We start from the raw sequence: 17454 nt of genomic DNA on the forward strand, positions 1-17454 counted from the left end.
ACAGGAAATGATTAGAAATTAGTACATTGAAAGGTGCAAGAAACATGCAGAAATGGGATATTATAAGCGTGTACTGAAACATTGAAATAAGTACAACAGAATGTGTAATGCCATAGCGATATTTTTAGTCTAAATGTATGAGGGCCATAAATCTTGCCAGTCGTATTCTGCTGTATAAACACAGTCAGAAATGAATAGGTATTTATTTTAGTTTATTGAAATATCACTGCAGATTTTGTCCTAATAATTGATTCACTTTAAAGAACTGGATATTCATAGCTATTCTTTCATAATATTTTTGATTTGCTATAGGACGTTACAGGGACTTCATGGTATCAAACAGACTTTGGTCTTACATCAAAGCCAAAACCTCAACTCAACCATACTGTACAGGTAAAAAGCAAGCACTTTTCTTGCAATAACGTCTGTGAAAATTTTGCATAAATTTGCTAACATGCTTCATTATATCTGATATTTAATATGAATTCCAACTTTCTGATGGACATGGTTTATTGACATACTGCAGTACTTCAGCATTCTGTAATTTTGTCATGAAAATATACTGCAACAATATGAATTTAATGTAAAATTCATTTCCATTGTGCCATTTCTACCTGTGCCACAAATTTACTGGGTATAAATGGTATAAATTGTAAATATACAGGTGTCAATTACCTCAATGATATAAATTGAATGCACAAATAAAGCACATTTGGAAAATCAATATCACCATGGTTCAATGAGCATTTTTGTTTTAATATGTATAAAGAAATGATGATAATACTCTGTGAACATTTGCATTGTTCAGTAGACCACAATAATTTTCTTTTTTCTGTGCTGTGCAAAAGGTGCGTTCCTGGGAGAAGGATCTTCACGACCCATCTAATAATGATGAGAATGTTGAGAAACTCTGCAGCAATGCTTCAAATGAAATAGAAATGTACAGAGAACTTCTTTCCAAATCAGGCATGTTTAATGACAGTGGATTGTATGTTGCATGTACTGTACCTTTCTTTTATAGGATTATTTAATTCTTTTGTACAAATTGGCAATGTAAGTTTTATTTTGGGTTAAGGACTATGCATTGTTACCAAGTAATGGTCTTACTATATTCCCTCTTTTTTAATGGTATTATGGCTGTGTCTTCAATCCTGCTAGCAAGAGGACTAGTTTCCTAAATATATTGTGACATAGTAATTCTGGAACAGACTACAAAAATGAAGGAAACGGCTTAATCAGGAGAGAGCAATCTAAGCATTTTTTGACCGACTGAATTCTAAAAAAACTAAATATTTAGAAAAAAAAGAATGGAAGATACTTGTTTAAATAAAACAATAATAGTTGTAAAAGCTGTATTCATTATTGTAATGTGGTCAATATATGAAATAGATTTATTAACCATCCCAAACCTGTAAAGAGCTTAAGAATCAGCCACAAAATTTGAGAATGAAGTTCTGTGAGCCAGGTCGGATAGGATTTCCTTCTCTGAAGAATTTTCCTGATTTTTTTACTCAACATCAATCACAAATTTCCAACTTTGTTGAATTTAACTTCACACAATGGAGTTTTAATTTATTAGTATGGAAGTGGGTTGACCCCCCCTCATTGTTATACACTTTATTATGTACCTCCTGTACCTAATAAAGTGCCTACTGAATATATGTTTGTGGTCTTCTGCGGCTGTAGCTCATCCTCTTCAACATTCGACATGTTGTGCATTCAGAGATACTCTTCTGCACACCACTGTTGTAGTGCTTGGTTATTTGAGTTGCTGTCACCTCCCTGTCAGGTTGAACCAATCTGGCCATTCTCTTCTGACCTCTCTCATTAACAAGGCATTTTTCCCCACAGAATTGCCATTAACTAGATTTCTTTTTGCTTTTTTGCACCATTCTCTACAAACTCTAGAGATTATTGTGTGCAAAAATCCTAGGAGATCAGCAGTTTCTGAGATACTCAAACCACACCATCTGGTACCAACAATCATTGCACGGTCAAAGTCACTTAGATCACATTTCTTCCTCATTCTGATGTTTGGTCTGAACAACTGAACCCCAGGACCATGTCTGCATGCTTTTATGCATTGAGCATTTGCTGCCACCTGTTTGGCTGATTCTATATTTGCATTAACAAGCAGGTGTACGGGTGTACCTAATAAAGTGGCCGTGGCCACTGAGTGTATTTCTATGCTAGCACCCCATTGCACAAAATCAAAATCAATCTCATGATAAAGAAATGAAGTCGATCCTCTTTCCTCAGGTTTTAGGCAACAAGTGCCAGAAAGGGATAATATTTGGGAGAAGTGTTTTTGGATTAATCTACTGAAAACAGTAGGTTTCTTCTGTATGCTTCTTCTATGTGTAGATTCACAGCATCTGCAGCTTCTTGCTTTTCAGTGTCAAAACAGACCACTGTAGCTCGCCACCAAAATGCTGTGCATATTTTTAAACTATGCAAACATAGAATAGGGGAAGCTAGTGCTCTTTTTGACCCCACTATGGACAACTAACGGATCACATTTAAAGATGAAAGATGAGCTTTATTTGTCACATGTACATTGAAACATTGAAAAATACAGTGACATTTTAGTTTTGCTAAGGCTGTTGGGGAGAGTTTAAATTAGAATAGCTGGGGGGGGGGGGGGTGGGAACCGAATTGAAGCAACAGAGGAAGAGGCGGTTGGCTCACAAATAGAGAAAGCTTGTAGACAGTGTGATGCACCATCAATAACTCACTCTGAGACGTAAAAGCGAGATATCGGCTTTTATTGACTGGAAGAAAGAACGAGCAGTGAGTGACCACCATACTACATCCTGGAGACAGAGAGGCCGGGCTCCGACCTCCATCACCTTTATACAGGGGTCTATGGGAGGAGCCACAGGAACAGTCATCAGGGGGCATGTCCAGACAGGAATATGTAGTTCACCACACAGTGCGAGAAGGAGGGCGGGCAGGTGATAGAGAAGGGACATGCTCAGACTAATGGTTTGAGATATGTCTATTTTAATGCAAGGAGTATTATGAATAAAGCCGATGAGCTTAGAGTGTAGATCAGTACTTGGAATTATGATGTTGTGGCCATTACAGAGACTTGGATGGCTCAGGAGCAAGAATGGTTACTTCAATTGCCAGGCTTTAGATGTTTCAGAAAGGACAGGGAGGGAGGCAAAAGAAGTGGGGGTGTGGCACTGTGCTACTGCAATTTTTTTCACTACCTTTCTGAATATATGTACCTGATGTCCATTACCTTTATATCCAGGTGCTTCTGGATCTCCCTCTTCTCCTCAAACTACCAATTTACTATTTAAATTCTATTTCCTTGATCACTCCAGTCTAACAAACTATTGGGTCCTGCTCAGATTAATTCTTCAAAATTCCTTCATCATTTTGCAGGAATTCATTTTACCCAATTTATAGACTTCATCCGTAAATAGTTTACTTCATGACAAAATTATTTGCACCTATAGTAATCCTCTTTCAAAAACTCACTGGACTATGATCTCTGGTACATTCTCCTTCTTTCATTGCACGACAGTCCTTTTATAACTCTAAGCTTCATACTCAGCAATTCCTTTCTAAAACCCCACCATTTTTCAGTTATGTCCCTTACCAACCCCTTTAAAACTCATCTCCTTAGAAAAAGCTTTTATTTATCATTCTGAATATGTGCCTCTTTGGCTCAGCATTTTTTTTAACTTTTGTTTCTGCCTTTGATATTCTTGGAATTCCCCTCATGTAAACGATAACCATATATAGTGCAGCTAGACAATTCAGTGAGTCACATGCTAATCTCCATAATATCATTTTTGATGCAGTTTGGCCTTAATCGGGCCCAAGATTGAAGTCTACCAGAAAAGTAAGAAACACATCGATGTTTCGACATATGACATATGAGCTGTAGTGAAAGATCATATATTTTACAGGGTGGTTCACATCCCTAAGTACCTTTGGAAAATGCATGCCATCATATTGCTTTCCATGTTTTAATAAAACTCTTAAATTTTCAACACAATTTCATGGTCTGCCATAACAAGCAAGGGATGCCAGATGCCAATATTGAGATTGGATGACAATTGTCCCAATCAATGCAATTGAAATTCCGCTCAGTATTTCTTAGGAAAGTATTTCAGCCCAATGGGTGACAAAGGCTTGTGCCTCCTCCTTTGGCTAATGGCTTCATTAAAACAAGTCCAAACAACAGCTGAGAAGCATAACAATAAGACACATTCCTTTTACTGGAAAGGCACAAGGATAAAAGTCTTCACTTATTTGGGGAGAATGGAGAGGCTGGGTTTATTCTCCCTAGAGCATAGAAGATCAGGAGGAAGTTTGATAATGGTATTAAAATCATGAATGGTTTTGATAAAGTAAATAATAAAAAAGATTCCAATTGAATTGAACAATATGAAGAAACCTTTTGAATGCACTGAATTACTCTGTAGCATACACTCAAAGAATGGTAAAATCTGATTTGGTTTAAAGGTTGGATAAATATTTGAAGGGGAATAAAAATGACACAGCTATTGGAAAGGTGAGTATTGTTTGAATATCTCTACCAAAGAGCCTGGGCCTGCATGATAAACTAAGTGATGACTTCCTGCACTGTATTGTTTTATGAGCCTGAGATTTATCCATAAGAATGGTCATTGTGAAAATCAGTGGGGTTTAAAAAGGGCCTATTTACTTTCCAGAAAGATGGAACTCTACATAATATTTTTTCTCAGAAGTGTTGTATTTTGGCTGATAGTACAAATCACGTTCAAAGTGCAGATTTTTCAATTAGCTGTGGTTTGTTTCAAAACTGTAGTCAGCTTGTACTTATGTACTTTGACTGTTTTTAATATGTCACAGTGTCTTACTACGAAGATGGGAAATCCCCTGTGGATTTACTACATAGAGCGGCAGTGAACTATGCTTTGGCTATAAAATTGAAACCAAAGGACCCTGAATTGCACTTCCAGCTGGGTGTGGTGTTGGAGGAACATTACTATGTGAAGGTGATATATGGAGTTGTGAAGATGGTAAGGCAGCTATATTGTTTAATTCCATACAATCCAAATTGACCCAAAACAAAATACAATAGATGCTTGAAACTTAAAGTAATGACTGAAAATCACAAGAACTATCAACACTGAAAAAGACTAACATCCTAGATTCACTTTTATTAGAAATGGAGAAAATTAGAAAAGTTCTAAATTTAAGAAAAATGATGAAAGAACAAGTGGGGCCAATGTTTGGATAGAATTTCAGAAGAGTTAAATTACAAACGTTTGTACAAGAGGGATAATGACACAGAATAGACCAAATAAAGAAACACAAGAACAAAAAGAATGCGAATTGGAGTAGACCATCATGTGCCTCAAACCTGCCCTGCCTAACAATGTGATCTTTGGCTGGCCTATGCTGGTCTTTACTCCTATGCCAGTTTGCCAAAATGTTCAGTTTTGAATCCTCTACATATTTTGCTTTCTCCTCCTTAAATATATCCGAATGGTCTAGCCTCCATCAGTCTTAGTGCCAGAGTATTTTAGAGACTCATTACCTTTGGAGGAAATAAATTACTTTGCACCTCAGTTTTAAATAGCAGGCCCCTTATTTTTAGTTATGTTCCCTTGTTTGTGACTCTCCCACTAGCGAAAAATTTTTAACATCGACACTGTCACACTTTCTCAGGATCTTATATGTTTGAATAAGGTTACTTCTTCAAAACTCCAAAGAAGACTGGCCTATCTTCTCTTGAAAGAAGAAGAGGTTGCTCTGAAGTGTAAATGAGGGAACAGAGATAAGTAACTTTGTTGAACTTGTGGTTGAATCAGGAAATAAATAATATGGTCTACATTTGAGTTTCTTTAGAATAGTTTACGCGGTCAAGGACAAAAAAAGAAGAGAGTGGGTGCGAGATAGAAACCTGAAAGAGCTGGTACCTGGAAACACAATCCCAGTTGTTACATGTTTGAAAAAGTAGTGACTCCATTTTTTTAAAGTTCCATAATCTACAATATATCCATTTCTTCAAGATGTCATTGTTATGACTATATAAAATATTAAGGGAAACATTTGAAATAAAGATGGAAATTTATGGAAGTACTCAACAGGTCAGGCAGCATATGTGGAGACAAACAGAGTCAATACTTTCATCAGAAGTAGGAAGAGCTAGAAATCAGATATGTTTTAGATTGCAGAGGTGAGCAAGGATGGAGTAAGTAAGGAAATGTCTGTGATAGGTGGAGAATATGGTGATAACTCTGGCAGGGTGAACTCAGTCAAAGCTTGTTAGTTACAGCTGATCTATTTGGAACAAGAACTGAATGAAGGAAGAAAGGAAACAAAGTACATTTGTACAAGGGGTGATTGATAAGTTCGTGGCCTAAGGTAGAAGGAGTCAATTTTATAAAAACCTAGCACATCTATTTTTCAACATGGTCCCCTCCTACATTTACACACTTAGTCCAGCAGTCATGGAGCATACGGATCTTGTGTCCACAGCATGGGGTGATTGATAAGTTCGTTGCTTAAGGTAGAAGGAGATTAGTTATTAACTTCAAGCTTTCTGCATAATCACCAAGGCCACAAACTTATCAATCACCCATGCTGTGGACACTTTCTGGAGGTCCAAGATCCGTATGCTGCATTATTTGATTCCTTCTACCTTAGGCCACAAACTTATCAGTCAACCCTCATATGTGTAAAACTGGAGTTGCTGGAAATCTGAAATAAAGGAGAATTTTGGAAATGCTCTCCATCTCAGGGTGTTGATGAAGATAGAAACGTGAAGCAGTGAGTCATAGAGAGATTAGCCCTTCCAGGGAAGAAGAAATGCCTGGTGGTAGCATATTGTTAAAAGTTGCTTTTAAAATAAAAAAAATGAGTGTTCTGTTATCTAAAATATAAAGAGTTGCTCTTCAATAGCTTAAAAACTATGGATTTTCACTTGAGAGAATTAATTGTTGATAGCATTCCTCCAGTAAAAAGGGTGGACTAATTTTTGATTGCTTTTGTTTCAGCTGCTAGCCACTATGTTCATGATAAGAAGCTCTGGTAGTTGTAAGCCAATTATTTTCTTTGGAAACCTTTGTGTGATCAATGCCCAATGCCTGTCTGATGAGTTTCAAATGATTTAACTGGAGTTCACATCTAAAATAGATAAGTAGTAATAAGATTATTTAAATTATATCCTAAGCTAGTTATGTGGCCCCCACACAACTTTTGGTGTAATTGATGGAGAGCACCTTCGTACATAAGGTCCTAGAAATACATTCCAAGAAAATTGGCTTAATATGAAGAGCAATCTTGTGCATTGCTTATTAATTCCAGTTAATTAGGCCATCGGCTAATCGGGGCAGCCACTTATTTGGGACAACTCTCAAAGAACAGAGGTTAACTGAGAAAAAGGCCGGGATTTATTTGAGACACTCTACTGCTTAAATTGGACAGAAGACTATTGCCGAATAGTTTCTAACTAGCACCAGGCGCATGCACTTGCAGGACCGTTACACACTACACTGTGCTTAGAGTGAACAGTTTTTAAGTGGTGTCAGTTGTGTATATTTGTGTTCAAAAATCAGTGATTTTTGTCACTGATAGTTGGTGAGAAATAAACAGGTAGACAATTCAGAACTGTTTTTCTCACTGTGGTTTCAAGTAATCATGGTTGAAGATGCCAAAAAATGGCATGGGTGAAAATAAAATGATTTCACTACTTCAACAAGTTAGGAACAATGAAGAATTTGAAGGGATCAACAGTCATCTTGAATGTTACAATCAAAATGAAGATTTGCAACATGCAATTGTCGAATGTACGGTATTGTATGAAGGCAGTGCACCATCTGCATTAAGTGTCTGCGCTGATTTTGTTCATTTCCAGTGAACCAAAAGAACACAGCAGTGTACACTGAATTAATTCCTCTGTTGATAACTATTAGGATCTAATAAAGTTTTATCGTACTGTAATAGCATTCTTAGTGTTCTAACTTGTTCTGTATTTTATTTAAATACAGAATTTGTTACTCAGTTAAATGGTAGTTTGTGTTCTTTATACCTTCTTAACTATTTTCATGAAACTTCGGCTAATTAGGACAGCCACTTAATTGGGCCAAAATGTACTGGTCCCGATGTGTCTCAATTAAACAGAATCCACTGTATACATATATTTTGTTATGGCATTTTCATTTGCCTCTGCACTCCAGTTAAGTTCCAGGTAAAATTCCCCAAGTGATTTAATTAGTAGAATAAAAGACAAAATTCATTGGTCTGAAAAAAAAAGTTCTCATTTATTAACTAATTTAGTTAAACAACTAAGTTTTAATAACCCTGCTTCCCATGAAAACATTATATTTGAAGGACTGATATTCTTGTTGCATTTTTTGCCCTGAAATCTATCACCACCTGCAACCTTAAATACTGCCTTATGTGTGCTTAGTCTGTATTTTTTTCCCATGGAAAGCAAGTTTATTTTCACTCTCAGCTTCTTAGCCTCAGGATTCTTTTAGGCTAACACTGCTGGTTTCTACAACATCTCACAGTTTGCTGCTCACTATTGTATGAGTAAGATCAGCCAAGCTCAAGCAATCAAAACTTCATCTACTTTTCATTCAGCCCACAAAAGAAGACAGAAAACGCACAGACACTTTCCTATTCAGGCTGTTCATTTCAGTTTCAGCCCCCACCCACCCCCAACTTCTCCACCCATTATCATAGCATGTATAATTCTAGAGCAAACCTGTCCTGTATCTGGAAGTCTATTGCTTGTGATTTGACGTGTCTCTTTAGGACTAGTTGCATAGAATGCATCCTCTGAGCTACATACTGATAGCTGTGAGAACTTGCAATACATATTAAAATAGAACACTGCACTGAAACCAACAATGTTTTTGCATAGCTGATGCACCATCAATAACTCACTCTGAGACGTAAGAAGCGAGGTATCGGCTTTTATTGACTGGAAGAATGAACAACACTACATCCTGGGGAATGAGGCTGGGCATCAGGCCTCAATCGCCTTTATACAGGGGTCTGTGGGCGGAGCCACAGAAGCAGTCAGCAGGGGTCTGTGGGAGGAGCCACAGGAGCAGTCCAGACAGGTATATGTAGTTCACCACAATAGCATGGCATTAAGCAGTTAAATAGCACTATGTTGTCAGTAAATCTTGCTACAGAAGTTCTCAGTTTTCATTTCTTTTTTCACAGTGTTAAAAGTGACTCACAAAGCTGTCTAATATCATTCCCAGAGGCATTTTCTAGCCAGGAAATCACAATACCATATCCTGATTTGGGCTGCTAACAGCCATTCAAAAAATAGTGATATTCCTATTGTTCAAGAGCCTTACTATTTTGTTAACAGCATGCATATTATATATTTCAGCATGACAGTGATTTGTAACTATCCCTAGGATAAAGAAGACGATGCAGAAAAGCTTAGTGCTGCTGAGATCGCTGGGAGAAATGATGAAATCTTGGCAATATGTAAACTTCATGGCAAGAAGGGAACAACCACAATAGAACAACTGAAGGCATTGGACTTGGAATTTCATTACTTAAAGGAACAAGGACAATCTTCAAGAGCAGACTACATCCAAACACTTTACAATTGGAAATCCCAGCAGTCTGTAAAGGTATGAATCTATAATATTATATTTTCAAAGAATAAAATAATCAGATCAACACAAACAGAAATTTATTTAGAACACTTTCTCCTAATGAATGACACTAAAAGTTATTGTATGACTGTGATAATCTAACTTGCCTTAACTTTCTCTACCAATCCACATTTTTTGGCATGATTAACAATAGCTTTGTCAAAAAGGATCTAGTGCTTTCCTGGTGTGTATGATAAATAAACATTCATTTGTTTATTCGCGATATCTTTGTCCTCCATCATCTCTGTACCATTGCCCAACCTAGTGGAACTAAACCCATCTGGGTCCAATCCTATCTGTCCAGTCATACCTAGAGAACTACCTCCAAGGATTTATCTACTCTTTCTGATCCCTTAATCCTTAGCTCCTCCTATTTTTCTCCAACATGCTCTCCCACACCAGTCCTCATTGAGAGGTTCAGTCACAGAAAGGGTGGACAGCTTAAAGTTCCAGGGTATCAGCATTTCAGAGTGCCTGTCCTAGGCCCTACAAATTGATGCAGTCATGAATATGGAACACCACTAGCTATACTTCATTGGGAAATTTGGTGTGTCACCAAAACTCTTGCAAATTTCTACAGATGTACAGTGGAGAGCATTGTGACTGGTTGCACTGCAGCCTGATAAAGAGGCTCCAATTTACAGAATTGAAGATGTTGGGGAGGATTGTAGACCTAGTCAGATCCAGGACTGATACAATCCTCCCCACCATCAAGAACCTCTTCAAGAGACAGTGCCTAAGAAGGCAGCATTCATCACCATCTGCAAACCCTCTTCTCATTATTACCATCAGGGAAGAGATGCACACCCAATGATTCAGGTACACTTTTTTTACGTTTGCACTGCTTATTTCTTAATGAATAGTAATTTTATATCTTTGCACTGTACTGCTGCTGTAAAACAACAAATTTTACATCATGTAAGACAGTGATAATAAACCTGATTCTGATTCTGTTAACGATTTGAAAAGCTGAGGTATCAAAAAAAAGATTGGACATAGGTTTAAGATGAGAGAGAAAATATGAACGGGATTCCAGGAGAAAGTGAAGGGCCTGTTCTTGTGCTGTGTGGCACTATAACTTTAGGTTTCACATCAATTCCATAATTTAAGTTCCATCAGCTCTACTACATTACAACTTTCTCAAATGCTGTGCTGTTTTATATTATCATATTTTTGTCCCAACACATATTTGACCTAAATATTGAAAATATCAAACTTATTGCATTTGGTATTCAACACTGATCCTGTTCCCCAGTCACTGACTGTAAGAGCCGGAACCAGACTTTTAACTGGTTTTTGTGTCATATCAAATCCTGATTTATTATTTAAACTATTCATTAAGCTTACCTATTTCCACTTATGTAACATCAGTTGACTCTATATCAACATCAACTTACCTGCTGTTAAAAGCCTCAGCCATGTTTTAGTTACCTCAATATATTATTATTCAAAGCCATTCCTGGCTGGTCTCCTATATTCAGTAAGTATAAACGCTGTCCGAAAGTTTATATAAACAGCAGCATTTACAATGCAAATTCTAATATTTTGAATGCTAAATCTCCATAAATACATCATCATCTGCTAATAGACCTAATGAATCATATAATATCACTTTTTGAAGATTTTTATTCACTATTTTTCTGTCAGTGTATGCCACTGTCTTGCCTTCTTTGTAACTACATCAATGTGTTGGGATCAGGTTAGATCCTTAGAGATCTTGATACCGAGGAACTTGAAGCTGCTCACTCTCTCCACTTCTGATCCCTCTATCAGGATTGGTATGTGCTCCTTCGTCTTATCCTTCCTGAAGTCCACAATCAGCTCTTTCGTCTTACTGACATTGAGTGCCAGGTTGTTGCTGCGGCATCATTCCACTAGTTGGCATATTTCACTGCTGTACGCCCTCTCGTCACCACCTGAGATTCTACCAACAATGGTTGTATTGTCAGCAAATTTGTAGATGGTATTTGAGCTACCCCTAGCCACACTGTCATGTGTATACAGAGAGTAGTGCAGTGGGCTAAGCACACACTCCTGAGGTGTGCTAGTGTTGATCATCAGTGAGGAGGATATTTTATCACCAATCTGCACAGACTGTGGTGTTCTAGTTAGGAAGTCGAGGATCCAATTACAGAGGGAGGTACAGAGACCCAGGTTCTGCAACTTCTCAATCAGGATTGTGGGAATGATGGTATTAAATGCTGAGCTTTAGTTGATGAACAGCATATTGATGTAGGTGTTTATGTTGTCTAGGTGGTCTAAAGCCGAGTGAAGAGCAATGGAGATTGCATCTGCCTTTGACCTACTGTGACAACAGGCAAATTGCAGTGGGTCCAGGTCCTTGCTGAGGCAGGAGTTCAGTCTAGTCATAACCAACCTCTCAAAGCATTTCATCACTGTCGATGTGAGTGCTACTGAGCGATAGTCATTAAGCAGCCCACATTATTCTTCTTTGGCACTGGTATAACTGTTGCCTTTTTGAAGCAAGTGGGATCTTCTGCCCATAGCAGTGAGAGGTTGTAAATGTCCTTGAATACTCCCGCTAGATGGTTGGCACAGGTTTTCAGAACCTTTCCAGGTACCTGGTAGTGAAGCATTGCTGCCATTCGTACTATTGGGTTTTGCTTTGTAGCAAGTAATGTTTTCCAGTCCCTGCCAGAGTTGCCGTGTATTTGCTATCGCCTCCAACCTGTTTGAAATTGTCCCTTCACCCTTGAAATAGCCCTCCGCAAATCATACCTGGTTTTCTGGTACAGGGCTGGGTTGCCAGACTTGAATGCCACAGATCTAGCCTTCAGCAGTGTGGTAAACTATGTATACCTGTCTGGACATGCCCCTCTGCTGACTGCTGCTGACTACTCCTGTGGCTCCTCCCACAAACCCCTGTATAAAGGCGATTGGGGCACTGCTCCTTCCTCAGTCTTCGAGATGTCGTGCTCCCTTTTGCTGTTAATAAAAGCCTATCATTCACTTCCAGTCTCTGAGAGTTATTGATGGTGCATCAAGCAGATGACGTACCTCCTGGTTCATCCATGGCTTTTGGCTTCGAAATGTACAGTATTCATCAGTGCCTCCAAATGTAACAAGATATTTTATATTGCAGTGTTGTAAACAAAGCATCAGCCGTGAATTTAGACTCTGGCCATTTGGATAAGTCCATCAAATCAGTCCAGGCATTTATGCATAAAATTGAACCATATGTATAGCACAGAAACACCTATTTGGTCCATCCAATCTATGTCAGAGCTCGTAGTCCACTTGATCCTCCTTTCATCCTTTCTTACCTAAATTTGATATAATAATCTTGCCATTCCCTTGATTATCTTTGAACTCAGGAGCACATGCTGTTGATTCAGATCTAATCACATTTCATTTCTCCCCCCCCCCCCCCCAGTCTATCCACCATAGCATGCGCTCCTGAGTTCGAAGATAATCAAGGGAACAGCAAGATTATTATATCAAGTTTTGAACAAGTATACAAAGGCTGATAGGTCTGAAAATGTTGATACATTCAAGGCCACCAATGCTGCTTTGAACATTTTAAGAAGCATACAAGCCTGCATAATATTCACTTTACAGGGAAAACAGCAAGTGTAGATACAGTGGCAGCAGAAAATTTTCCAAAGGAGCTGAAACAAGATCATTGATAAAGATAGCTATTCTCCAAAACAAGTGGAAATGTGAATCTTTTGGAAGAGGATGCTCTCATGCACAGTCATCTAAAGAAATGAAAAATTGCTCCAGACTTCAAAGCAAACAAACATTACCATAGTCTTTGTGGAGGCATTGCCAAGTGTAACTATAGGCTGAGGCTATTTTAATAAACCATTCACAGAGCACAACTAAAAATGACACAATTTGACTCAAGTAGAGTTCCCCTGAAATCCTGAAACTCAGCAGTGAAAAACTAGTCACAAAAAACCATGATGGCCAAGTGGTTAAGGTGTTGGACTTAAATGGATATTGATCCAAGTGTGCTCAAATCCCACTCCTGGTATTAGGATTTTTGGGGTGCCATGCTAGTGTAGTAGTTAGCATAGCACTATTACAGCAGCAGCAACCCAGGTTCAATTCTGCTGCTGTCTGTAAAGAGTCTGTATGTTCTCCCCATGACTGTGTGGGTTTCCTCCTGCGTTCTAAAGATGTATGAGTTAATAGGTTAATTTATCACTTGAATGTAACTGGGTGGCACAGGCTTATTGGGCAGGAAGGGCTGATAACTATGCTGTATCTGTTAAGTAAAAAAAATTTTTTAAAACTGTTGCTTCATCATACACATCAGGAAGGAAGGGAATATTCCAAGGGACTTCAGAGATGCAGTAACCGTGATCAAGTTCAAGAAAGTGTGGTAAAAGGAGGTGCTTCCAGCTGCCTGGCAGTGGAAAAGTTATCACCAGGATCTCTTCTACCACTCCTTAATTGCTGAAGATGTTGTTTGCAAATGACAGTGTGGGTTCTATTAATCCAGAAGCTCGGTGGACAAGATTTTCACCATTTGACAAGTACATAAAAATGCTGCAAACAGCATATATAATCTCTGATTACCTCACCAAAGACTTTGTCTCCATCATTGCAAAGGGCTTTTGAAGAACCTCCTCAAATTCACCTTCCCCCAAAAATTTGTCTCTGTCTCCACAACAGCATATAAGTTGTGACATTCATCAATAGGTCTACAACAGAACCATTCTTAGTGGATACTGGTGTCAAACAAGGCTGCACCATTGTCCCAATCCTTTTCTCAGTCTTTCTTATAGTTGTTTGACCTCCAACAGATCTCGCGCAGAAGTAGAGCTAACTTCAGAACTATTAGGAAGCTTTTCACCCATAGGAGTTCTACTCCAGAACCAAGATTGCACAGATGCCAGTGATCAAGCTGCAGTATGCAGAGGGTACTCATATCTGTCTACTCTCTGATATCAAGATTCAATATCATCCAACACTTCCAATAAGGTATTCAAGAGAACGGATCTTACATTCAACACTAATAAAATAAATGTTCTTTACCTACCTGCCACCACAGCACCACACAGGCTAGAATAGTTCACAGTAGAAAATGTGAACTACTTACCATATCTCAAGAGCCACCATTAAAGGACATTAATGATGGAATTTACCATTATCTTCAATGTACCAGCACAGACCTGGTCTATCTACTGCAAGCTTTTCAAAACATTGGCTAACTGCACAAAATCCTCTAAAATTACTGGAAAGACAATAGAAGCAAGGTTAAAGTTCTGTCCCAGGCAAGCATTCTCTTCATTAAGACCCTTTACACTCGGTTGGTCTCATTGATTATGTCCAACCCCAGACTCCCAAAACACTATTCTAATCTCTGTTCAGGTAGAGAAAACCAAGGGAACAATGGAAAATGTTCAAGACAAATGCAATATTCCATTGACCACTGGGATCCTCTGGCCCATGGTGTCTCACAGTGAAGAAGGAATATTCAGATGATATTGAGATATTAAAGCCAAAAATTGGGAGAAGAAAGAGACACTTTGTAAGTGGCAGAAGGAGCAGACCATCTCAAGAACTATCCTGTGCTTAACATGTAGAAGACTCTGCAGATCCCACATTAGCTTCATCTTAGGAGACTGCCTGAGAAGACATACAGTATCTTCAACATGTTAAATATCTCTGGATTATGTTCCAGAGGTGCCTTTGAAAACTATCAAAGGAATTACACATTGGAAGTGGTAACCATTCTGCCTTTGCATATAGTGGCTTGAATACAGATAACCCTGAACAAGAACTGGTAAAATTCCAAGTGGATAATTCTAGTGCAGTTTCCAGCAGCAGTTTGTAGGGGTCAGATTTTAAAAATCATTATTCCAAAAATAGATGATAATTCAAAGGAGAATCCAATTCTAGATATTTAAGACTGGGGGTAAGATGTCAGCCGTGGAAATTGTGCTAATGTGTTCAAAGTATATCATAAATAGGATAAATGTAAAATATCCTTTTAAATCTCATTAGCAAATGTTATATTTATATGTATAACTTGAAAGAATACAGAATATAGCTTTGCCTGTAATGTCAGAAATGCAAGCATAGCATTAAATAATACTTACTTAGCCATGATTTTACCCCATATCTTCTCTTCTTTTTACTGCAAATTTATATGCTTTTGACATATGACTGATGCTCTCTATTATCTTGATGGACATATAATTCAGGACAGTCAAAAGAAACCAACACAATCTGATGAGCAAAATTACATTGACTGGGCTTTTCTGAAGTACATGGATGCTTTATCACTGCAACCTCAAAAATGGCAATATAATTTCCATGTTGGACGTTTGCTGTTATTTCAAAAGAAGAATAATGATGCATTGAAGTTTTTGCACACAGCACTAGCACAGAAACCAACAGAACCTTCTATTAGGTGAGTAGTTAAACTTGCCTTTGAAACCTGGGAAAGGAGTCCTGATTACGTTTTTTATTTATGTAACTGTTTCAATGTTTTTTTGTCTTTTATTAGTTTTAGTTTTACCCTTTTATTTAGATTTTCTTTAATCTTCCTTTGTGATCTACAATTACAATTATTTCAATCAATAACTTTTTTATCTCTATATCTACATCCATTCACTGTTTCCAGCTGTGCAGTACTCCAAAATTGTAAATTGACTTACATGGAACAGATGAATTAATGGAAGAGCTGGAAAAGTACATTAGAGAGAAACAGATGGACTTTGAGGGAAAGATGCACTTGGTGGGTGGGCTCCCATTGGAGTTGGTGGAAGTTATGGAGAATTATGTGCTGCTGGGGAGGTAGATGAGGACAATACGAACCCTACCTATCCCATAGTAAGCTGACCTGGTACAACTTGTTCTTCCACCAAATGAGCACTGAGTGAAACTGAGAGAGCAGCATTGATGGTTAGCCCCCAACACAAGATTGATTCCAGGGCACCCACAGAAGCCACTGGTCTCTCCCATACCGCCTTGGTGTCTCCTCCACTGGACAGTTGCAACAGGATATCCTCCTTGGCAGGAGGGCCTAGTCCTTTCCACAACCACGGCAACGCAGCTCCTCCCGTCAGTCTCTCCAGCAAACCAGTGAACCGGACTTGTAGTATTCTGTTACCAACGTCTGAAAGGCTCTTGCAATCCCAATAACAAATATCTATGCTTGCACTGTGCACTGTCCAATGGTACACAACAAGTCCAGGCAACAACACAACAATGGTACATAATAAGTGCAGCTCCATTGCTATTGAGCAACTCTCTGATGGGATAGTCCTGCAGTACCTAAGTATCCAGCAGTAACTTGCGATTATTAAAAAAAAAAGACGTATTAGATGAATATACCTTTGATTGGACCTGGAGTGGCTGCTGTGTCCAAGCAAGCTGCCATCTTACCAGAAATTGTGGTCTAGATGGGTGAAATGTGTTGTAGATTCTAAGCAATTACAAAAAGCATGTAAGAATGTGATTAAGACCAACACCTGGGCATTTCTTAATTATTCATCAAGAAATACAAATAAGGTAAGTTACTCAGCAAAGTATTTCTTTAAGCAGGTTGGAAATTGTGTAGCTCAATTCATTAGGCATGTTGTTATATTTTATTTTGGGTACAGCTATGAATAAACCCGTAATCTATTTGGCAGTGAATATAACCATATATAACCATATAACAATTACAGCACGGAAACAAGCCATCTCTACCCTTCTAGTACGTGCCGAACGCTTACTCTCACCTAGTCCCACTAGCCCGCACTCAGCCCATAACCCTCCATTCCTTTCCTGTCCATATACCTATCCAATTTTACTTTAAATGACAATACCAAACCTGCATTTACCACTTCTACTGGAAGCT

At 38.3% G+C, this 17454-nt stretch overlaps 1 protein-coding gene across 1 annotated transcript in view; it reads left to right on the forward strand.

The window, feature by feature from the left end:
* Positions 1–17454, forward strand: part of LOC140730130 (uncharacterized) — an 80831-nt gene that overhangs the window by 27988 nt on the left and 35389 nt on the right. Inside the window, exons 7-11 of the mRNA XM_073050263.1 lie at positions 313–393; positions 849–999; positions 4852–5021; positions 9390–9611; positions 15812–16020. Coding sequence (XP_072906364.1) covers positions 313–393; positions 849–999; positions 4852–5021; positions 9390–9611; positions 15812–16020 — 833 coding nt within the window. The remainder of the gene's footprint in view (positions 1–312; positions 394–848; positions 1000–4851; positions 5022–9389; positions 9612–15811; positions 16021–17454) is intronic.

Source organism: Hemitrygon akajei, chromosome 7 (genome assembly GCF_048418815.1).
Source record: "Hemitrygon akajei chromosome 7, sHemAka1.3, whole genome shotgun sequence".
NCBI lineage: Eukaryota > Metazoa > Chordata > Chondrichthyes > Myliobatiformes > Dasyatidae > Hemitrygon > Hemitrygon akajei.